This window comes from Elaeis guineensis, chromosome 15 (genome assembly GCF_000442705.2).
Source record: "Elaeis guineensis isolate ETL-2024a chromosome 15, EG11, whole genome shotgun sequence".
Lineage (NCBI taxonomy): Eukaryota > Viridiplantae > Streptophyta > Magnoliopsida > Arecales > Arecaceae > Elaeis > Elaeis guineensis.
The window spans coordinates 67,406,450-67,430,395 of record NC_026007.2 but is presented as its reverse complement, the minus strand read 5'-3'; the positions used below and the strand labels follow the sequence as shown (position 1 = coordinate 67,430,395).

The window sequence follows — 23,946 nt, the reverse complement described above, 5'->3', positions numbered from 1 at the left end:
TTTATTATTATTATATATATATATATATATTTCTTTTCTTTTCTTTTTCTTTTTTTTCTTTTCTTCTTTTTCTTTTCTTTTCTTTCTTCCTTCTTCTTCTTTTCTCGTTTTCTTCTTTCTTCCTCTTCCTTGGCCGAACAGGGGGAGGACCAGAAGGTGGCTCGGCTTCAATGAAGGCGGCAGCACGGCCAGAGATCCGACAGCGACAGCCGACAACGGAGAGCAAGGGATCGCCGGCAGCAAGGCTCGACCGACGGGAGAAAAGTTTTCAGAAAAACAGAGGACCTGCCCCTTTTCTTTTTATTTTTCGATCATTGGCCAGTCATCAGCGGCCAAGACCTCCATGGAAGGAGAGGTAGAGGTGAGGGTCCCATCCTAAGGATGAGACGCCGCAAACGACGGCGCCAGTGGCCGAAAAAGAGGGAAAAAGACTCGTCTGAACAGGATCTCGTCCTTTCATGAATTTTTCGATGATCCCGATGACCGACGAGGGTGCATGAAGCTTCGGAAAGGAGGGGAAGGAAGAGAAGAAGGAGGGTCGGAGCTTACTTTCGACTCCGATGAGGCTTTCCGACGAGAAATTGGATGGGCACAGGTCCGGTCTCCACAGTGATTTTTCAACGATTGCCGTCGACTGAGTCTCGGATCTTTGGTGAGAGGGAGAGAGGAGAGTTCTTCTCCTTAAATAGAGCCGGAGGGGACTCTTTTCGATTCCGATTGAGAGCCGGTGAGAGGAGGAAGAAGACTCCTTTGGAGTCTTTCCTTTGTTCTCCTTTTTTTTTTTTTTGTTTGGGCTTTGTGGGCTAGTTTTAGGCCCAATTGGGTCGGGTTATCACACCTTCCCTTTCTATCCATTTCTTCTCCTCATCTTCCTCCTCCTCATCCAAGCCACCCATAAGCAATTCTCCTACATCATGGCCCCTTTCATCTCCACCCATTCTCGTCGGTAACCCATCTTTCCCCTTCTCCTTCATTCCATCCTATTCTCCTTCTTGTCCTCCTCCTCCTTCATCCCATTCTTTGCTGGTGGCCCTTCTCCTTTTCTCTTCTTCTTTTTCATCCACTTTCCTTCTCATCCTCTTTCACTTCCAAGTCTACCTATGAGTGAGGGGCATTTTAGTTTATTATGAGAAAAAAATTAATACTATTTGTTGATAAATGAATAGCTAAACTATATTATAACATATCGATAACTACAAGAATCAGTCTGATATTTTTTAAAGTACAGAAGTATAAATAAAATTGGACTAAAATTCAGAGAATATTTCTATAATTTTTTTATAAATAAATATTTTATTTTCATTGGAATGCGGTCCTTTCATACAACTCTATTATTATTCAAAAATTTGCATGAAGTTAAACTATAGGTTTCTCTTTTTTATTTTTAAACCCTCTTTTTGATTTTTTTTCTTTGAAAAATTAAAATTTATTTGCATCAATAACTTTCCTGTATCTTTTTTTTTTTAATATAGAGAAAAAAATATAGTAAAGAAACATCAAGATTGTTTCAAGTAAAAAATTTCTCTAGCATCGGCTTTTAATAAAAAGGTAAAATCATAATGAAGACCAGAGGCATTAGTAAAATGAACGAGTGTACTAGTTCCAATTAACCAATATGTAGCAAAGTTCATTTGCCCAAACACATAAACTACTTTAAAGTCCTAATATGAAGAAACAAAATGGTGGAGCTCATGAAGCATAGGTTGAGTCACAGACAAAGAGGATTATCGCTTGATTCACTTGCTAACTGTTACCGAATCACTTTCTAGAATGAGCTTGAGACGATGAAAAATAGAGATCACTAACCATTCAGCTTCCAAAATAGCACATGGCTCGATAAATGGTATGGAAGAAGAGTAAAATTAGCAAGCATTGGTACCAAGCATTCTACCAATATGGTCACGTACAAAAAATTTTGCACAAGCTACTCTATTCTTTATAGAATTATCAAAGTTTGCCTTCAACCAATCTTGGGGATGGGGCATCCAATGCACTTGAACATGATAAGGAGCTTTTAAAGCTGCAAATATTTCCAAGCCAAGAGATGGAATAGGCTTCAAGAAATGTTTTTGCCATTTTATGAGAAATACATGCAATATGATTAGGAGTAGATGATTGATTTTGAAATACACGCAGATTTCTAACTTGCCAAATATATTAGCCTACATTAGCGATCAATATAGGAGGAAGAGTATTGTGATTGGGAAAAGAAATAAATCATATCTTTAATCCTTTAAAAATTAAAAATAAATCTCCTTTCTTCTTACTATAGAAAGTGTTGGAGTGTATAAGCCTCACATCGAAAAAGTTATCTTTGTAAACAGCGTCAAACCGCTCTCTTTACTCTGATTTATGGTAATAGTCAAAACTAAATGTTATTAATTATTAAAGTGGCTACAACTGTCATAAATTATGTTACGGTATTTTTTTATAATATTTTATTATAAAAAAATATTTTAAATATTTCATTTTTTTTCTCTTTCACCCAGCCCACCCCCTATGCCGCTTTTTCCCTTCCCCTTCCTGGTGGTCTTCTCCCCCCCAACTGGTGTTCGTGCCACTGACCCCTCTTCCCACGACTGTCCCGCCTCCCTACTCATGGCCTTCTCCCCCCTCTATACTTTCTTTTTCTCTGCCACAACACCCTCCAATGGTCTTCTTCCTTTTTCTTCGCTAACCCACCCCCTGCGCCGCTCCCCCCTCCCTTCCCCGACGGTCTTCTCCTCAATTGGCGCTCGTGCAGCCAACCCCTCCTCTTGCGACTATGCCGCCGACTTGCTCATGGCCTCCCCTCCACACTCTGTTCTTTCTTCTTCTCTGCCACAGGCCCACAGCCATCTCGCGCACCCCTCTCGGTGCGGTCTTCCCTCCACTCTCTCACCCCACCCTACCCTACCCACCCACCAATGCTTGTCCGATCCCCCCCCACCCCGTGTGCTCGTGCCGCGATCGCACTGCGATCATGCTCGTGCCGCAACCACGCCTCCTTGCTCATGCCACCCCTATTCCCACTTGATTGGTGCTCCCCCACTGTGCGACTCTGCCATCGCATCCCCTCCCTCACCCACGGCACCCCCCATTCCTTGATAGATTCTCCACCTATCGATGCTCCTCCCTTCGCCCACAGTGCTCTTGGTGCACCTCCACCTGCCTGATCCTCCATTTTTGCCCTTCCGAGCTCTTCCATCTTTCGAATTGGCAGTCAAAGATTAAAAAAAAAATACCATCTTTATAATATTTTATAATATTAATTTTTGAAATATTTATCACATCAATAATATACCTAGCTTTTCATCTTATCAGTCTATATTTAATTTGATGATCAAAAATAAATTAAAAAAAAAAAAAAAAATAAGATATCCTGGGACACCAAAGTAAAATCCCAGCTGTCACTTGTGAAACCTCATAGGGGGCATTTTAGTCATTTTGTAGGTCTTCCTCGTGTGTCGTTTCCGTCTCTCTAACGACCAGCGGCCCTCGTAGTTGTAGTCAAAGAAAGATACGTCATCCTTCGTAGCGATCGACCGTTGGATCAGCCAATGCACAGCTCGTAAAGCGCAACGAACTCCGTCACTCATATGCCTACACGGACCTCGAACCGAGCAGTGGACGATCCAACGGTCAATGGGCGCAAGGGAAGGCGTGTCCTTCTTTCGAGCGTAAGATTCAACCACGACTCCTGTCCGCATACTTATTTCTATGAAGAAGTTACATTAACCGTCCAAATTCCGATCCTGGCATCTCACCCGTTCAGAAACGCCTTCACCTTCTTTAATGGACGAACGGTCAGGATAGACCCACGTGAGCCAAAACGACAGCTCGTTCTACTATCGCATAGAAACTTGTATGCGTGATCTGAGAAAGTAGAATTGCCCGCAGCGAATGGAGCTCGTTGCAGCCGATCAGAAATGGACACGTGCACCTTCCTCCTTTTCGACGCCCTCATTTGTCGTGTTGCGGGAACGCGCGACGCGGAAACGCGGGAGCGAACGCGCCCGCTTTAAAATCGGCGGTTAAGTCGCGCCTCCAAGTCCGGATCGCCACGTCGGATAAGCGGCGAACCGTTTTCGGCCACGTCGCCCGGGGCCAGGCAATAATTGACCGCCGAGTGTACGGACTCAACGAATGGGGTGGTCGAGGGCGCAGGCAGGGGACCGAAGACGGCGTCAGGCATTTGCCGTTAGGTTTGGTCACAGCCGGCTCGGCTCCAGCCGAGTGGATCCTGGGCGGACGTGGAGTTTGAGACCATGAAGCAAGCAATCGTTATTGGTTGGTCAGTTGGTTGTTCTTTTATTTTTATTTTATTTTACTTTTTTTTGTTGGAGAGAGCGAGCCGTGGCGGCCGTTGTGAGGGCGGCAAGGGAAACGGAACGCCAAAAGAGCTGCTTTACTAATTGCCAAGCAAAAGCATTAAGCGGAAAACTGACAATTCTGATAAAAAATTTAAATTTTATACGATGAAACTATCTCAATTTTTTTATAAAATAGAATGTATCGCTGTTCTGTCTCATTTTGATATTTAAAATAAAAAATATTTCAAAATATATCGATAAAAATACTGAAACAATGACAAGATGATATCATCCCGATACTCGGGAGATGGTTTATATCTTATACGATGTTCCTGAGCTCTTGATTCAGATCATATTTTCTAGCAATAAGATGGAGCGATAAAATTGTGAACAAAATGCATCGATTGGAGCATGGAATATTGTTGGAGATGTGGATATTTGTGGGTTGTGAACTTGTGCAAGCAAGTCTACACTCTTTTTCTTTTCCTTTAACTTGATGCTAAATGAGTTATGCTCTAGTCTCTTTATTAAAGCTTAGTCCCCTTCCACCTGACACCGGAAAAAATGGACAAAACATCATCTGTTTAAGGACAATAGATAGCCACTTGCTTGTGAATTTCACTATTACTGTAATCTAACACCCCAAAGAGAATACCATCCGATCATTCGACTCGAACCATTATTGATCTCCTCTGTCATCATTATTTCTTCTTCTTGAATTTTATACATCCGTTGCTCTTTTTTCCCCCCCAATTCACCCTCTCCACTCCTAGCAAGACTGGAGCCATAAGACCCTTACACCAAAGTACCCTCAGCCTTCCATGGTGGTGGGTATATGCTACTCTTTTGTATGGTCCACCCCTTATGAAGTAGACAAGTGCTCTGAAACCAATGGCCCCAAGCCTTGTCCTCGTTTGCTCACCCTCTTGCTAGCCATCTCTATCGATGGTCCAATCATGGTCCCTGTCTAACAAAAAGATGGTTATAGCGACCCAGTACTAAAAGCAACAAACCGTTAACATGTGAACCCAGAGTAGCGCGCGACTGGGGAGGCAGCTTTCGATCAGGGATTGGTGGATCTCAAAGTTTCAAATGGCAGGTGGAGTGGGTCCGGAACTCTTTATGTGATCCTTACAGCATGGGGTCTTAGATTTTTGTGTGTAGCCAGCTACAGGAGCTTGATGAACATGGATGCATGAAAGGAAGGTAATAACATGCTAGTCATCGGGAATGACTGTCTTTCTGCTGTCAAAATCCTCGGTGACAGCAGAGTTAGTTCCGTGGAGGACCAAAATATTTGTTTAACACTTCAATGCTCTCTAAAGATCAAAGAAGTCTTATCTAAAATATAATTATTCAGAAGCAAACAATGTTGCTGGCTGAGTGGCTTGCTTTGCGTGAAGGAACAATAGCTACTTGCGAATGCCTTGCCGATGTGTCCAATCAAGCCCTGGCACACACGCACGCACGCACACCAACATATATAGAATATATATATATATATATATATATATATATATATTAATAGATGCTTATTATGCCATTACTTGGCGTTTTATTTATTGGGAGGCCTAATTAAGGATCATTCAATTAGATCAAACCAGATTTTTTTTTTGAAAAAAATAATCAAAAATTAATCCTACCAGTTACTGGAGGATTGGTAGCTAGCTTTTGACAATGCAACTATAATTTGTGGCTCAAATTAGACATTTGGTTAAGCATTTAAGTGGATCCAAATAATATTTGAACTCTTTAAGAAGAGATTTTAGAGGTAAAAAACATTTTCTTTTTCTTTTAAAGTTTTTTTTAAAAAATAATAATATATTTTATTTTATTAATAAAATTATATTTATAAAATAAAATATTATATCAAAATGGTTGTATGAGCACCTCTTGTCTGATGTATCTTCTTCCTTTAATCAATGTTGTCTGCTGGCAGGTCACACACTCTTCATTATTAAACATAAGGTTCCAAAAAGATTGATGCAGTCTATTCAATCAAGGGGACGGTTCTTGAAAACTGCTAAATTGCGGACATTTATATGCCATTATTTTAATCTAAAAGTTAAAAAATTTTCAAATATAATAATCATCTAAAATAAAAACTAACAACAATAACACAATGATATGATCTATTCTACTATTTAATTGAATTCAAAAGTGTGTACATTTCTTTCCATGTCTCTAATCATAGTAAATAAAACATATCCCATACTTAGAAATATAAGAGAAGCACATCTTCCAAAACAAAGATTATATGGATATATACTAAATCCATATGACTGTCAGAAGCTTTTTCTTACCTCGTGGATGTTGCTTGCATGCCATTTCAAAAGCAAGCCATGCTTCCAGGAAGCATTCCAATCTTAATCGCACGAATCCTATTACGCCACCCTTCCGCTTACCTCCACTCTTCTCTCCTTTCCGCAACCCATTTCACACTTCGATAAAACTTAGGTGGGCTCCACTCCCTCCTTGTTCTCAGGGGAAAAAAAAAAAATGATAAATGTGGGTGTGGGCAGAAAAGTAATCTCTCGATGACTGGAAGCGTATGCGACGCACCACCGGCTAGGCGCCAAAAACCGGTAACAAACGAGCGTCCAGCGACTGCACGCTCGATGGGCCCCACTCCCCGCAGAGCCGCCGGCCTTTTTCCTCTGATTCCGTCCACTAAACCTCAAACGGCGCATCGCGTCTCAGCCGGCGCGGTTAACGGCGTTTGCCAGCTCATACCCGGCCGTCATCTCCCCACTCGTCGCCTCCCAAACCCCTAATAATAGCACCAGAGCGAGGCCAAATTCCTTCTCGCCACGGTCCAAAGCTCTCTACCATTCCTCGTGGATTCCTCCGCGCTCGTAAAGCTCTCGTCCGGTTTCTTCTCTCTTCGAGGATTTTTATCCGTCCACGGCTCCCCTTTCGATCTCTTGAACGCGTTCTGGTATATTTTTCCCCAACTCTTTTCTCTCCGATTTGAATTAAATGTTTAAATTTGTTTTTTCTTCCTAGATTTCGTTTTTGATTGTGGAAGGTTGGGGTGTTTATGATGAGCTTGTTTCGATTATTTCTGGTAGTCTTTTTTCGATTTTTTCTTCTTTTTAATCTTTTTTTGGGTTAGTTCTGTTGTTTGATGTTGGGATCCGGTGTTCTAGGGTTTGATTTGAGTGATTTATTGTGTCTACCAATGTGTTTTTTGAACTTTGGCAGTTTCTTTGTGATTGAGATACAAAAAAGTTTGGATCTTGCGCTGGTTTGGTTTGGATCTCCTCTTTCTGGGAGTTCAATGAGTGTTTTTGAACTTTATTAGTTCCAGAGTGTCTGGTGATTTGTGAGTTTGATCTTCGTTTTATTTTTTCAAGTTATGGGTTTGTGGTTACGGGGTTTGAGCTCGGGGTAAAATCTGTCTTTTCGCCTTTCTTTTGTGTATCATAGTATTGCTTGCCCAAAAATTAATTAACTTCTGAAAGAAATATGAGTTGCCGAACCTGTTGAGCTTTCTACATGATGCAAAGCTCAGGTTCTTGATAGAGTTCTCTTTCTTGGAAGGAGATCCGTGTGTTCCTTCTTTGGGATGTCCTGTTGAGGAATTGGATTCCTTTGGTAAAGTCTCTCGGGATAAAATCAATTTTTTTTTTAAATTTGTAAAATATAGATGTCTTTGCTGGAATGCATGGTCAAATAGTTTTTTTGATGAGTACATCTGTTTTTCTTTTCTGTAGCAGGAACTTGATGTTGTTTTAGCTGATTCCCCCCTTAGGATCTGGAACTTCAACAATTGAAATATGATCATGGTTGGTACAGTGCACAATAAATTTATGATCTTCAATCGGTATATGATATATGCTCAAGATCTTCTGAGTAGGTTCATTGGTTCTGTTCAATAAGTGGAAATTTGATGTTAGCTACTCGGGCATATGGGGCATGACTCGTTTATTTCTTCAATAGCCATACAGAAAAACATATCTGAGGAATTTTCTTGTGCATCAAGTTTCTTATGATGTAGTCTACTGCTGCTTTAGTGATCTTGAAGACAAATTAATTCATCAAGTTGTTCCATCTTTTCTAAAGTCAAGTACCTTTTTCTTTTATGGCCCTGTTTTGAATTTCAAGGCTTACATTTGCATTGAGTACTCACATGGAGAGAGATGAGCTTTCAACAGTTTGGGAGATAGTGCATGTGGTGTTGCCATCTAAATTCCATGTGATAAGCTTTGAGGCATATGAGTTATTTTGCTATGTTGTTTCCTTCTAGGATATAATAGAATTGTGGATAGAGAGAATATACTTGACACATTCAAAAAGACATTTTTTTGAGTTACTCGTCTTGGGGATATTTTATCCCCTGGTGGTATTTTATCCCTTGGCTATATTTTATCCCATAGGAATCTTCTTATACTATTTTGACAGGAAAATATATGAGGTTGAACAATATGATGATGCAATAGTAATCTTCATCAGTTGGATTCTTCAATCATGTTTTACCACTTTCATATGCTAGTGCCTATTAGCCTTATCATATATCAACTTTAGAAAATTCTCCAGCGCATATAAATTTACGATTGCCATTATTTTTAGGTGTGATCAATAGTGTCACATTTGTTGGATGATCTAATGGTTCTGCATGCTAAATATATCAGCTCTTTATTAATATGGTGTTTAGAAGAAAATTTCTTGGCCAAAGTGATGAAGACTGGGTGGCAGTATATTTATCATTAAGAATTTGGCTGATCATACTAGCATTTGACTTTAACAGAAGGAGCTTTTGTCTTTTTAATATGAGGATTTTTTTTTTAAAATTCATGTTTTTAAATTTTATATTCTTGAATTAATAAGATTCTTGGATTCTTGATCAGTGATTTTGGTGGATGATAGGCTGGTGGTGATTGTGATATTTTGTATCATGGAAAAGTGAGTGTGATTTTCTTGTTCTTTAAAATGTTTTATACTACTATTACTGGATCTTTTCATGCAAAATTTGTCATGTAACTATTTTTGTGAGTCTTGTTTGACTGTTCATTTTCATACACATACTATGTTCACTTTTGGATTTTATTTTTTGTAATGCTGTCAACAATGTATCAATGGCTATAAGTTATCTGTTGCACATATTTTCAGAAAACATTCTTATTCAGAATGGGACATGTAATATGGCTTGAGTTTTTATTTGCTAAAATTTTTGTGTTGATGGGTACTGCATGTTACAGTACATCGTGAAGCATCTGTACCCTTGTATGGGTGTGCTGATGGTTGGGCTCACCACATTGACTGCATTGGACCTCTCAATTTTCTGTTTGTTCATATAATTACACTTCTCAAGATTAAGTCAAATGTGGTAAAAAGTCTTGCATGTCTTGCCACTCCCATGCTTTTGATTAACACACCAAAAAAGGGGATATAAAATATTAAAAAAAACAGAAAGTCTGTTCATGTCTATGCGTTTTTTCTGTCTAGGTTGAATAAAATTCTTTTCTTTTGTCTGACTTATTAAGACTTTTTTCACACATTGGTCTCTGGTCACTTAATGTATAATCTTATTTTGATATGCTCTTCCAACATATGCAGTATGCAATCAGCTGCTTTTACTTTGACAATCAAATAAGGTATCCTCTGGATTAATTTTACATTTGCGAATTGCAGGATCAATGAAGTTTTGAGATATTTCAACCAGAAGTAAACAGCTCGCTGGAAATTCATTTTTCTGCTTAACATCAGCTGTTCTTCCAATAGGATTTTATCTATGAAATGTTGTCAAATATGCTGAGAATGCAGTAGCCTCTTGACCATAAGTTCATCTCTGATCAAATCAGTGTCCCAGTCATGGACCGGGCAGACACATCAGGCTTTGTCAGCGGTGGAAGCTGTTGTGAATTAAGATTTGATACTTATTTCCATTTTATTTATATATCAGTAGACTAGTTTCTCATTCTGTGGTGAAGTTTTAACAATGCACTGTTAGGAGATTGACAAGTGTGTTCTGCTCCAACTTCTTCCTAGATCCACCATAATCGATTTCTCCTGCACCCTTCACATTAAGCAGAATGGATCTTAACATGACCGAGGTCTTCTTATATGGAACGGAACCTTTGATGATTACTTCAGGCACACAAACAGCTCACATTTCCACTAGTGGCAAGAACGACAACTTGGGTGATACCACTTTGCATCTTGACTGCCTTGGCTATGGAATTAACAACACCTGTAGAAGAGTCCATTCTCAGAGCAATTCTGATCTTTCTTCTCAGGATGATGGATGTAAACTGGTCCTTGGACTGGGTCCAACTCCAAATATCTATTCTGCTGATTATTATCCATCTGGAATTAACAAAGCCAAACAATCTATGAGCTTATTTAGCCAGCGTTTTCCCGGACCAGATGCTGCGATGTTAAAGCTGGGACTTTCACGAGGGAATTCAGAAAGTATCCCAGCCCCGGCCGAGAGCAATCGTGAAACTCCATCACCTGCTGCCAAAAGATGCCTCCCCGTTCCAATTGTTGATGAGGGTTCCACTTCAGCCAAGAGGAAATCAGGTGGATATATGCCTTCTCTACTGTTTGCTCCAAGGCTGGAGAGTCTTAATACTATGGAAACCGCACCGGAAACCGCAGAACTGTTAGATCAGGGAAGTGAAGGAAGTACCCATAAGCATCACAGTTCTCATCATGAGCTTCAGTTCAGTCCTGAGCCTTCTGCCACAACTGATGGTTCCTTGAGTGCAATGTCTGAGCCCATGATTGCTGCCTCCGAGGCTGCTGATACAAGGAGTCACCACCATCATCTGAAGAAGTGCAGATTCAATGGATGTTCTAAAGGTGCAAGAGGGTCATCTGGACTCTGCATAGGTCACGGAGGTGGACAAAGGTGCCAGAAACCTGGCTGCAACAAAGGAGCTGAGAGTCGAACAGCATACTGCAAGGCCCATGGTGGAGGGAGGCGGTGCCAGCAGCTTGGATGCACTAAGAGTGCAGAGGGGAAGACGGACTTCTGCATTGCTCATGGTGGGGGCCGTCGGTGTGCTCATGCAGGGTGCACCAAAGCAGCCCGTGGCAAATCCGGGTTGTGTATCAGGCATGGTGGAGGAAAGAGGTGCACGGTAGAGGGGTGCACCCGTAGTGCTGAGGGCCAGGCGGGGTTGTGCATCTCCCATGGAGGGGGTCGCCGATGCCAGTTCACAGGCTGTTGCAAGGGTGCGCAGGGGAGCACCATGTTCTGCAAGGCCCATGGCGGGGGTAAGAGGTGCATCTTTGAAGGGTGCACAAAAGGGGCAGAGGGGAGCACTCCATTATGCAAGGGCCATGGCGGGGGCAAGAGGTGCCGCTTTGAGGGGGGCGGTGTCTGCCCAAAGAGTGTCCATGGTGGCACTGATTTCTGTGTCGCTCATGGAGGAGGGAAGCGATGTGCTGTGCCAGCATGCACAAAGAGTGCCCGTGGCCGCACTGATTGCTGTGTGAGGCATGGTGGGGGGAAACGGTGCAAGTTTGAGGGATGTGGGAAGAGTGCCCAGGGGAGCACCGATTTCTGTAAGGCCCACGGTGGAGGAAAACGCTGCACCTGGGGCCAGGGGTGTGAGAAGTTTGCTAGGGGGAAGAGCGGTCTTTGTGCGGCCCATGGGAGCTTGGTGCTCTCTCAGCAGGAGCGTGAGGCTGGGAAGAGTGGGAGCATGATCGGGCCTGGTCTCTTCCATGGCATAGTCTCTATTTCAACAACTGTGGGAAGCAGCATCGACAACGAGCACCCATCTTCAGCCATGAGCACCTTATGGGACTGTGTCGAGTCGCAGGAGAGTCTGGGGAGGATGCAGCTAATACCATCTCAGGTGTTGGTTCCGCTCTCTATGAAATCCCCCTCGCAGTCATCTGGGCTCACTGATGTAGGCAGAGATGGAGCAGGGAGCCAGAAGAAGAGCTTTGGATTTGTGATCCCTGAGGGAAGAGTGCATGGTGGTGGCTTGATGTCTTTGCTTGGGAGGAATCTAAATGATGCTTTAGGTGGGAGGGTGTGAGCTTTGTCAGAGGGATAATGTTCTAAATAACGCAACTGTCCTATTGGGGGGGATAAAAGGGGGTTGATTAGAATTAGATGTCTATGTTATAGGTCCTGTATTTGTCGTTTCAAGCTCTATGATGTCCTGTCTGGTTTGGTTGTGTTAGCTTCACTATGTCAAAGTACATGGGTTAGAATCGTGTTTGATACATACGTGATGTAATGAATTCTGAAAGCTTTCAATCCTCCAAGCTTTCAGACTTTCAATTCTTGTTAATTAGGGTGTTTAGTGATTCAACTGATGATTCTGTTCCTCTGGATTGTTTGAGGATTCCCATTTGAATTGTTTGTTTATTACAGGCTGAAGATTAAAACTAGTTTTTTAATATCTCGGTAAGCTTATTGATTTCATCCCATTACTGTATGTGTCCTTCCATGTGTTTTATATAGGGATTTCATCAAAGAAATTGGTAGGAATTTTATGAAAATTGTGATTTCTTACAGGGTTTAATAGTTTCTCTCTCTGCCAGAGTGTTTTGAAGTTGTGAGCATTTACCATAGGTTAATGTTTGAACAGAGCGGTGGCATTTACCATATGCTTTGATGTTTACCCGACATTGAGCTCAATTATGAATTAGTGCAAATATTGTTAACCATGTCTCTATCTTAGTCCTGTGGCCAATTCATAAACTGCATCCAACCCACCCAATCCTGAAAATTTACTTGATTGCATCATAAATTGCGCCAATTCGACCGCTTGGATCACAAAACTGATGGAAAATTCCTTAATATCCATCCTATGAAGTGGATGTTAGACGCAACCGCCTTAATTATCAGCAACCAAAGGTACCAACGGGCAACAGCCATCTGCGCCAACCAGCCAGGAACCCCGGAGGGCCGGGCAAAAAGGAGAACGGGAACGGGAAAGAGAGAAAAGAAACATTAATCAAGGAGAAAAATATCATTTAAAAATTATAACAATAAACTACAGGCTGTATTGCAACTTGCAAGGTGCGAAAGAGGATAAAAAAAATATAATAATAATACAACCAAGCCTGTCTACAAGATAGAAACCATCGACTGGATTAGCCTCTCTACGATTAATGTTATTATGATGTAATTAAGAATAATTTGAGGATTAACTATTAGTTTTATTATAAGAAATAAATTTAACTCAACAGAAATAGGAAGTGAAAGAGGTATCATTTTTATGGAAGTCCCTAGTGTTGTTTTCAAACCCTTCTACTAGAAAAATTTATTGGTTGAAGCAGGTCCATCATGTCATTTTTGGAACAATTTAACCAATGTAGGAAAAAAAAAATCACTGATGGAAAAGATACGGATGGAAAGAAGAGAATGGAATCAATCACGACCGGGAAGAGAAAAATTGTGACGCGGAAGAAAAAAAACTATGATTGGGAAGCCAAAAAAAAAACTTGGTTGGTGTATCTAGGTTGATTGAGGTGCAGATCCATTTGGGATGATCCAATGATAACCCTTTTTTTGCCCCCAACTTTGATCTCCTCGATGGTTGTAAGAACCTATGCTCCCTATCTCCCTCGCTACTAACTTCTTTGGTGCCATCATGCCCTCTTCTCTTAGACCACCTCCCTCGCCCCACATACAACGTCTTTTGTCTTATCTTCCGTGACACCAACCTCCGCAATCCCTCTCTCCTCTCCTCTCATTCTTATTGGATTTGGTGATTGCAGCACTAACCGCTGCCTCGGACAGTGAAGATGTCCCATGACAACACTATTCCCTTCCAAACCCTCACCGTAATTCGACGTAGACAAGATAGAAAATCTTATCAACGACGGGCATGCCAATGTCCTTCTGGTTGTCTAGAGATACAAATAAGTTGAGTTACTTATGAATTACTCAAGTTCGATACGAATTTGAACTTAATCTAATTAAATTAATATCAAATTTGAGTTGAACTCGAATAAATTTTTGAGTCGAGCTCGAATAGCAGAATACTTAATCGAAAAACTTACGAACCTACTCAAATTTATATATATTTTTAAAAATATTTTTTTATTTATAATATATATATTATTAATAAGTTAAAACTCGATTTTGAGCTCAAACTCGAGTTTGAGTAGGACTCAGTTGATATTCGAGTCAGATCGAATCGATCTCGAACTTTGTTTATTTTTTACTGAACCGAACTTTAGCTTGAAATATTAAAGCTCGGTTGATCTCGAGTCGAATTTTAAGACTGAATATTTTGAGTCAAATCGAACTCGAGCTTCTATCTACTCGATTCGGCTTAGCTCGATTTGGCTCGCTTGCACCACTAATATCATCATAGCCTTCCATATGTTTTCATCCTTATCTCCTCCTCTCCTTTCATCTCCTCTAACCTCCCCCCTCTTTCTCTCTCCTTTTCTGCTCTTTATTCTATTTTTTTTAATGATTTTTTTTTCCCCTTTAGAGCCATCACAATGGAGATTTGGTGGAGTAAATAAAAAAAGAAGCACAATTAAAAAAAAATATTAAGTTGACTAAAAAGAAAGGAATGTGGGAGGCAGGGCGGCATTAAGATTCCTTGTCTATGGTGCTAGGTGGAAGTTAGAAGGTGTGGGATTCATTGACTCGAGAAATTATCTGTTGAAATCATTCTACCACGTATATTTCGTTCCATCTAATAAAAAGATTTCATCATCTATTATTTAAAAAAGATTCGCTGTTATTTAAGCTTGGTGAATGGGAAAGGTTTACCTTAACCACTGGTTGACAATTTTTATTGATTTAAATAAAAAATATTTTTTTTAATGATGCGGTAATCTTTTGTTGAATGGCACAAGATACACGTTTTTCTTTCATCTGTTGGATACGTATGATTACTGATTGAAGTGGTAGTCCATCACAGGATGATCGCACGGTCTTTTTGTTCTCCCAAACCCCAGAAACCCCTGCATAGATTCTCCCTAAATCCGCTATCCAGAGGCGCTTTTTGGAGGATTTCGAACGATAATTTTCTCCCTTTCCTCGTTCCCGCTCTCAAAATTTAATCTTTTTCGCCCCATTTCTCTGATGAAGCTTTAGTATGCTGTGATCGAAAGCCGACGTTCCTCTCGGAGCCTCCAAAAGTCACGATCTTTCAAGTTCCTGGGACCCCAAAATCGCGTCTTGTATCCGAGACGAAGGTGCCACTCCGAGTTCTCCCTTTCTACATTTCGATTTTTGAGTTGAATGGAGAAATGCAGCTCTGATTTGCCCTAGATCTGCGACAAGTTTGAGGAATAGAGGAAACACTGGCATTGCCGTTTGATGTTATATGTGGCATTGTTTTGGATTTGTCTCGTAGAACAACGGGCTTTTGAGTTTTCTCATCAAAATTCTGGTTTTGTTTGGGTTTGGTGTTCGGTAAAGATGGTTTTCTGGGAAGGGTATATTAGTGATGAGTTGATGGGCACATTTGCACCGATTGTAGTTTGTTGCGGCCAATCCCCTCGTCGTCTGATCGTCGGGAACGAGCGTCTGCAAAAGAAAGTTCGCACTGACCGGAGGCTGCTCCGACGGGGACCCTCCGACGGTCAAGTCAGAGAGGAGACTAGGCAACAGTAAGAAGAAAGCAAAGAACCCAACGAGAGAGAGAGAGGGCAAGCCTGTCAGTTTTTCTTCCGGCCCCCAGCACTGTAGCCTTCCCCGATATATATAGTGGAGCGTAGTATGGCGCCGTCATTAATGGCGCAGACAATTGAGGAATTATCAACTCACTGTAGACTGTCAGAGTCGCCGTGAAAGTGTCACATCGTCGTGGGGCTGTCAAATCACTAGGGTTGACAATGCCCTAGGCGGGATGATGCCCTTAGGCGGCAGTGCCGCATGCTGCTGTCAGGACTGACAGCCTCTGGCAGTAGTACGGCGATCGGAGGAGTCGACCGACCTTAGGTCGGTGGCCGGCTGAGTGGCATCGGGTGGAGATTCGGACCCCTCCGACGGTCAATCGGGCACGTTGCGGGAGTCGGCCATCGGACTCCCTGGTGCGTCGGTCGGGAGAGCGAAAAAAGTCTGCCCGACTGGCATATCCTCGATCGGGTAGGGAGCTGTCGATCGGTCGGTCACGGCACCCGACGACCGGTCGGTCGGTCGGTCGGGTATGCCCGATTATAAGTCGGCATGAGCGGGGTCGGTCGGTATTCCCCAACAGTTGCCCCCCTCCACTCCTGAGTCGGACGGCGCGCTGGCCGATGTCTTCGTTCGGGCAGTAACGCCGGACGAAAAGGAGTAGATTCACTGTGTGCCAAGTTCCGACCGTACCGCGGGTCGATATGATGTCAGGCGTCTCATGAACGTCGAGCGATTCGCTGGCGTCAGATGTCCAGTCGGTGTCAGACGTCCCGTCCCGTCGGCGTCAGACGTCCTGTCGGCGCCAGGTGTCATGTTGGTGTCGGACGTCCTGTCGGTGTCAGACGTCTCGTCTCATCGGGAAGGGAAACCGTCATTCCCACCGTCCCTTCGGGGATACGAAACGTCGCGGTCTTTATGCCACGTGGCGTGCGGCCATTGGGACGGGTTCGTTGGAGCGGATGGAGGTGACGTGGCTAGATCTGAAGATAGGTGCGTCGAACCGTCGGGCCGACAGACGGCCCGGATGATGCCACGTGGCAAGATCTGGGGAGTCCTCGTTGATCGTGCCTTCATCTCGACCGTCGGGGGGTACTATATATACAGGGTCATCCCTATTCAGTTTTTTACCCTCCTCATTTTGCTGTCGAGACTCTGCCTGCGTAATTTCTTATTCCAGGTACTCTCCTCCACTTCACTTCTTCTTAGGAGTTCCTTCTCCTTCCTCTGAGGGCCATCATCACCTTCACCATCTCCTCCTCCTTTATTTCCTGCCATTTGTTTCAGTTAATGACTAGAACGTCTCCAGGAGGTGGTCGGTCGGGAGAGCCGACTGACGACACTCGATCGACCCCGGAGGTGGAGGTCTCTTCACTTTTGGGGCCGAACGTCGATCGGCTCCGAGAGCAATACCGCATCCCGGGACAGTTTCGGCTGTTCGCCTTTGGTGCCGACGGTCGGGTTAACAGTCCGCCTGAGGGCCAGGTGGCCTTCTACTTGGAGGACCTCCGGGCCGACCTTCATTTCTCGGTTCCGGAGTTTGTCCGAAACATTCTTGACTATTACGGGCTGTGCCCAGCACAACTTGCACCGAATTCAGTTCGGCTGATAGTCAGCTTTGCGCTTCTGTGTCGGCTTTTGCCGATCGACCCTCGGATCTCCCTCTTCCGAGCTTTCTTCGTCCTCCGACCCCATCCTAAAGTTCGAGGATGGTGGTATTTCATTCCTCGGAAGGGGCTCTCCTTCATTACTGGTCTTCCGTCGTCTATTCACGGATGGAAGAACCAGTTCTTCGCATCCTCTTCCACTCCCTGGGGGTTCCCTGTTCGTTGGGGGAACCCCCGAACTGAGCCGAACGAGAACAGTCGGGTGGAGGCTGAAGACCGGGAGGACTTCCACCGGCTGAAGGATATCTCGGTGCCGAAGCAGAGTGAGCTCGTCATCGAGCAGGCCCTGTACGACGCCGGCCTCAGCCCGGTCCCCTGCCTAGGTCGATTTTTCATTTTTCTTGCCCTTTTTCTTCTTTTTGTTTCTTCCTTATGGTACTGACCGTCCGTCGTTGTTTGCAGATATGCCGTCGAGATCACGATTGACGGCAGCCGACGTATGTCAGTACGCCGTCCGAAAGAGGCCGGCGCAAGGGGCCGGACCATCGCGGCCTCCCAAGAGGCCCCACGCAGCTCCGCCGAGCGAACCGACTGGGTCGGGGGCGGAGCCCGTCATCGCACTGTCGGCGTCGACAGTGCTTGTCGAAGTCCCGTTCGAGGGATCGTCGGGCGAGGGCGCCGCTTCGCCCGAAAGAAGGGCGGCTGAGTCGGTAGATGGCGCGCCGGCCGCCCAGCAGGAAGAGGAGGATCGGGGGGAGGCTCACGAACCCGAGGACCAGCACCCGCTGCTGCCGCACCGTCGGTCGAGACTCGGTCAGGCTCAAGCCTGCCGTCGATCTCCGACATCAGGGCCTGGGCGTCCGACCGAGGGAAGGCCCCCATGGCGTCGGGCGACGAAGGACAGTCGGCCGACGGAGGATCGACCGACTTTCCACTCCCCGAAGGTGCGTCGGGCCTGGCCAACCATGACTTGGCCAGGAGACTGTGCCAGGCGCTCCTCCTTCCTGCCGACATCGATGCGATGAAGAACCAGCGTGTCTCCGACATGCTGTCTTCATTTTATCCGATGATGATCCGGGTGAGTTTCTCTTTTCTTTGCCTTCAATGCAATTTTCGTAAGTTCGGTCCCTTAACGGTTGGCTTTGTTTTGTGCAGCTGGTCTTCAATATATCCGAGCTAGAGGTCGGATACCGGAAGTTCGGCGACATGCGCGTGGCTTGGAGGGACAAGGTCGCGGCCCTTGAAGCCGACAAGATCATCCTGGTCGACCAGCTGCAACAGTCGGTCGATCGGGAGGGCCGACTTGAGGGGGAGGTCTCCCGACTTACGGAGGAGGTCTCTCGACTCAAGGGAGCCTTGGCGACGTCGGGGTCGGAGCTGCAGTCGGCCAGGGACGACGCGAAGAAGAAGTCCCGAACCGTCCGCCAGCTTCGGCACGAGCGAGACAACTTCGCCAAGGAGTTGGAGGCCGACCGCGAGCAGCTCCGAGTAAGCCTCGAAAATCTTGCCAAGGCCGAAGAAGGCTTGTCCATCACCCAGGCCGATGCAGACATCGCGAAGGCCGAAGCAGAGTCGGCGAAGGAGGCCTTGGGTCGGGCCGTCGAAGACTTTCGTGACTCGGAAGAGTACCGAGAAGAGCTTCTGGAGAGCGGCTTCCTTTCGTACTGGGTCGGATACGAGGATGATCGGGAAGCCGTTCGAGGCTGTACCCAGAAATCGACCTCAGCAGCATAGTTCTGCCAGAATCGGAGGCCCCAACCGTGGAGGAGATGGCCGAACCAGCGTCGGAAGGCCTTTCCACCAGGGCGGAAGCCGAAGAAGACGTAGAGCGGGCTACTGAAGACCAGGCGGCCCCGACTGCCGAAGCCAGAGCGGATTCGCCGACCGTCCCCCGTCGCTATCCAGTGGAGGAGGTCGACTCCGATGATTAGTCGGTTTTAATTTTTCTTTTTTGCTTTTGCTCCGGCTTGTATTCGGACTTCGGCCCAACTTTGTAAAGCCCATTTTGATCTTTAATGAAATCAAAGTCTTGGACTTAAACTTTTTTCCTCTGCTTGTTTTTCTTTTTCATGTGTTGTGGAATGCATTCGAACGCGTAAGTTGCTAACCCATATAGATTAGTCAGGACGTTCGGCAATTCGTGCCGCCGCGAAGGTAGAATAAGTCCTGACTTTGGATCGGCCTTTCGATGGTCGAGGGCCTAAGTCGGGCGTCCTTCGCCCGGTTGTGAGTCGGGCGCGTTTGTTGAGTCGAAAGCCGACCGACCGTCGGATAAAGCTTGGCAGTCGGGTCCCTTCTGACGCGTTCAGTCGGATGTCGTCCGACGCGTTTAGTCGGGGAAACGATGATAAGTCGGATCTCGATACCCCTGTATCGAGTATTTACACTGTGCCTCATGATATACGGTGGTAAGCCGAATATCTTCCGGCCGGCTGTAGCTCGGTCGGTGAGTCATGAATGCGACTGTGGTCGCATCGTGTGATAGACGGTGGCAAGCCGAATATCCTTCGACCAGCCGTAGCTCGATCGGTAAGTTGCGACGGCGGTCGCGTAGTCATTTCGCATTTCTTTGGTCGGGGCCCAATCGGTAAGTTAGCCGATAGTCTGGTCCGAAAGTTCGACCGTAGAAGGAGTGTGAACTCCCATCGCCATGGATGGTTCGGCCCTTGCGAGCGCCCGATACGTCGTCGGCGGTCGGGCCGTCGGTTTCACGCGGACACTAAGTCCGAGTCGGGACGTCGGGACTCGACCTTTTTGGTGAGCGCCAATCGTCAGTCGAAGAGTTAAAACTTCGAAATTTGAAACTAGATTTGTATTCCGAATGAACAAGTACAAAGTTCATTGGTGATACAACTTCAGGTTGTCGGCGTTCCAGGTCCGAGGAATGGGTTTCCCTTCCAGAGTCTCCAGTCGGTAAGCCCTCGGCCCATAGGTGTCTGCTACCATGTAGGGCCCTTCCCAGTTCGGAGCCAGCTTCCCTTGGTCCAGGGGCTTCGAGACTTCTGCCTTTCTCAGGACTAAGTCACCAGGCCTGAAAAGCTTTGGTCTGACCTTGGTGTTGTAATATCGGGCTATCTTCTGTCGGTATGAAGCCATACGAAGTTGAGCATCGTTTCGTAGTTCGGGGAGGAGGTCTAGGTCGGCTCTCCGGCAATCAGAGTTGTCCGGCTCTTGATACCGCTTGACCCTGATAGATGGCAGTCCAATCTCGAGTGGAATCATCGCCTCCGTCCCATAGGCCAAACTGAAAGGCGACTCCCCGGTCGGAACGCGGAGGGTCGTTCGGTAAGCCCACAGAACGGAGCCCAGCTCGTCGACCCAGAGGCCTTTGGCTTCATTTAGTCGGATTTTGAGCCTGTGTAGTATGGTCCGGTTGGTCACCTCGACCTCGCCATTGGACTGTGGGTGCCCGACTGAAGTCAGTCGGTGCGTGATGTGAAACCTTGCGCAGAAGTCTCTGAAGTCTTGGTTGTCGAATTATCATCCATTGTCAGTGATAATAGTATGCGGCAATCCGAACCTGAAGATGATGGATTTTTGGACGAAGTCCTCCATCTTCCGTTCGGTAATCTGCGCCAGGGGCTTGACCTCCACCCACTTGGTGAAGTAGTCGATGGCGACGACTATGAACTTTCTTTGGTCCGATGCTAGAGGAAAAGGACCGAGAATGTCGACCCCCCACTGAGCGAAGGGCCATGGAGCGACAATAGGAGCAATTTGGCTGGCCGGTCGGTGCTATACGTTGGCATACTTCTGGCATGGTTCGCACTTTCGGATCAACTCAGCCGCATCTTTCCTCATGGTGGGCCAGTAGTAAGCCTGTCGCAGGACTTTGTAGGCTAGGGATTTGCCTCCCAAGTGACTCCCGCAGATTTCTTCGTGCACTTCTCGGAGAGCATAATCTGCGTCGGTCGGTCCCAAGCACCTGAGCAAGGGAAGGGAGAACGACCTTTTGTAGAGTCGGCCTTCCATGATCACATATTAGGAGGCCGACCATCGGAGCCGCCTGGCCTCCGTGGGATCTTTAGGGCTGATCCCGTCGGTCAGGAACCGAACAATCGGATCCATCCAGCTTGGTTCAGCTATCAGTTGTAGCACCTCTTCAACCCGATCGACACTCGGCTGCTCGAGGTTCTCCACGAACGTCCGACCCAAAGAGTCGAAAGCGGAGGTCGCCAGTCTGGAGAGTGCATCGGCCCGGGGTTCTCCGACCTAGGGATGTGAAAAATTTCAAAATACCTGAGGCGCGTTACGAGATCCTTCACTTTCTGGAGATATTTGGCCATGGCTGGATCTCGCACCTCGAATTCACCTTTGACCTGCCTCACGATCAGCTGAGAATCGGAGAATGCCCGGAGGCTGTCGATCCCAAGCTCCCTTGCCATCCTCAAGCCGGCGAGGAGCACTTCATACTCGGCTTGGTTATTGGAGGCTTTGAAGTCGAATCGGAGGGCGTACTCGGTGACTACCCCATCCGAGTTGGTGAGCAGGAACCCAGCCCCGCTCCCTTGAGTGTTTGAAGCTCCGTCGATGTGCAGTACCCAGGTGGAGACTGGGTCTGGCTCGGAGACCGCGTCTCGTCCCGGGTCTACACCTTCCGATCCTTGGTCGGCTGTCGGGCATTCGGCGATGAAGTCGGCCAGGACCTGGGCCTTTAAGGCAGGTCACGGTCGGTACTGTATGTCGAACTCGCTGAGCTTCATCGCCCACTTCGTCAGTCATCCCGATGTATCCGGTCGGCGCAATATCACTCTCAGAGGCTGGTTGGTGAGAACCACAATGGCATGCACCTGGAAGTATGGGCGGAGTCGCTGTGCGGAGACGGTCAGGGCGAAAATCATCTTTTCCGTCTCTGAATATCGAGCTTCAGCGCCGCGGAGCACTTTGCTGGTATAGTAGATAGGCTGATGGGTTCGGCTCTCATTTTCTCGGACGAGCACCAAACTGACCGCCTCGGAGGAGGTGGCCAAATAGAGATACAAGGTCTTCCCGACCTCCGGCTTCACAAGCAGCGGCGGGGAAGCCAAGTACCTCTTCAGATCCTCGAAGGCCCATTGGCACTCATTCGACCAAGAGAAGCCCTTCGCCTGCCTCAGAGTTTTGAAGAACGGGAGGCACCTTTCAGCCGATCGAGAGATGAACCGGCTGAGGACAACGATCTTTTCGTTCAATTGCTGGACCTCCTTCTTGGTGTTCGGATGGCGCATGTCGATGATTGCCTTTATTTTCTCAGGGTTAGCCTCGATTCCTGCTGTAAAATGAGGAATCTGAGAAACTTCTCCGAGGTCACCCCAAAAGCGCACTTAGTCAGATTCAGCTTCATTCGATGTTGTCGTAGAGTGCGGAAGGTTTCTTCGAGATCCAGACATGATCCAGAATCTGCGCACTTTTCACCAGCATGTCGTCCACGTATACTTCCATGTTGCGCCCGATCTGATCCTTAAAGACCTTATTGACAAGTCGTTGGTAGGTGGCACCGGCATTCTTCAGTCCGAAGGGCATTACTCGATAGCAGTAGAGGCCCTTGGGGGTCACGAAGGCAGTGTGCTCCTCGTCTTCGGGCGCCATCCGAATCTGATTGTACCCAGCAAAGCATCCATGAAGCTGAGCAGTCGGAATCCGGACGTCGCATCCACCAGCTGGTCGTTCTTTGGAAGTGGAAAGCTATCTTTTGGACAGGCCCATTGAGGTCGGTGTAGTCAATACAAATCCTCCACTTTCGTTGGCTTTCTTGACCATGACAACATTGGCAAGCCAATCGGGATATGCGCTTCTCTGATGAAGCCCGTCTCGAGCAGCTTGTCCACTTCTTCGTCGATGGCCTTCTGTCTTTCAGGAGCAAAAGACCTTTTCTTCTGCCTCACCGGCCTCATCGTCGGATCGATGTTGAGTCGGTGGGTTATTGTCTCCGAGGGATGCCCGACATATCTGCTGCCGACCAAGCAAATATGTCGGCGTTGGCCGTCAGCAGCTCCGTCAATCGTTGCCGTTCTGGGTCGGTAGTTGAGACCCGATCCATAGCTTCCGATCGGGGTTTTTGCGATCGGGATCACACAAGCTGTTCGGCCGGTGAGCCCCGTTCTTCCTCCTCCCATTGGTCTAGTTTGTCGATCGTCAGGGAGTCCCTCAACTTGTCGCTTTGAGCGGAGATCTGGAAGCATCGGCGAGCGAGCTGTTGTCTCCGCGCATCTCCCCGACTCCGTTTCTGGTCAGAAATCAAACCAAGAGATGGTACGTTGAGACAATCGCCTTGAGGGCGTTAAGTCCGGGTCTTCCAAGTATGACGTTGTAGGCCGAAGGCACTTGGACGACCGCAAAAGTCGAATGAACCGTGCTTTATCGTGGTTCGGGTCCGACCGTCACGGGCAGGGTAATTTCACCTTCCATCGCGACGCATCCCCGGCAAATCCTATCAAGGGCGTAGGGACCCTCTTGAGTCGGTCGGTTGATAGTCGCATCCGGGAGAAGGTTGAGTAAAATAAAACGTTTGTTG

The 23,946-nt window shown here is 46.2% G+C and overlaps 1 protein-coding gene across 9 annotated transcripts; it reads left to right on the top strand.

Moving 5' to 3' along the window:
* Positions 1-7,075: 7,075 nt before the first annotated feature.
* On the top strand, positions 7,076-12,547 carry LOC105058355 (uncharacterized). Of its 9 annotated transcripts, none has more exons than XM_010941248.4 (4): positions 7,076-7,230; positions 8,012-8,080; positions 9,143-9,197; positions 9,927-12,547. In XM_010941248.4, the coding sequence occupies exon 4, from the start codon at positions 10,328-10,330 to the stop codon at positions 12,287-12,289; it is 1,962 nt and encodes a 653-aa protein (XP_010939550.1). In that variant the 5' UTR covers positions 7,076-7,230; positions 8,012-8,080; positions 9,143-9,197; positions 9,927-10,327; the 3' UTR covers positions 12,290-12,547. The 9 variants fall into 9 exon arrangements, with proteins under 9 accessions (XP_010939550.1, XP_010939551.1, XP_010939552.1 ...); XM_010941249.4 differs by having other exon boundaries at positions 8,009-8,080; XM_019855162.3 differs by lacking the exon at positions 7,076-7,230 and adding an exon at positions 7,247-7,889.
* The last annotated feature ends 11,399 nt before the right edge of the window (positions 12,548-23,946 follow it).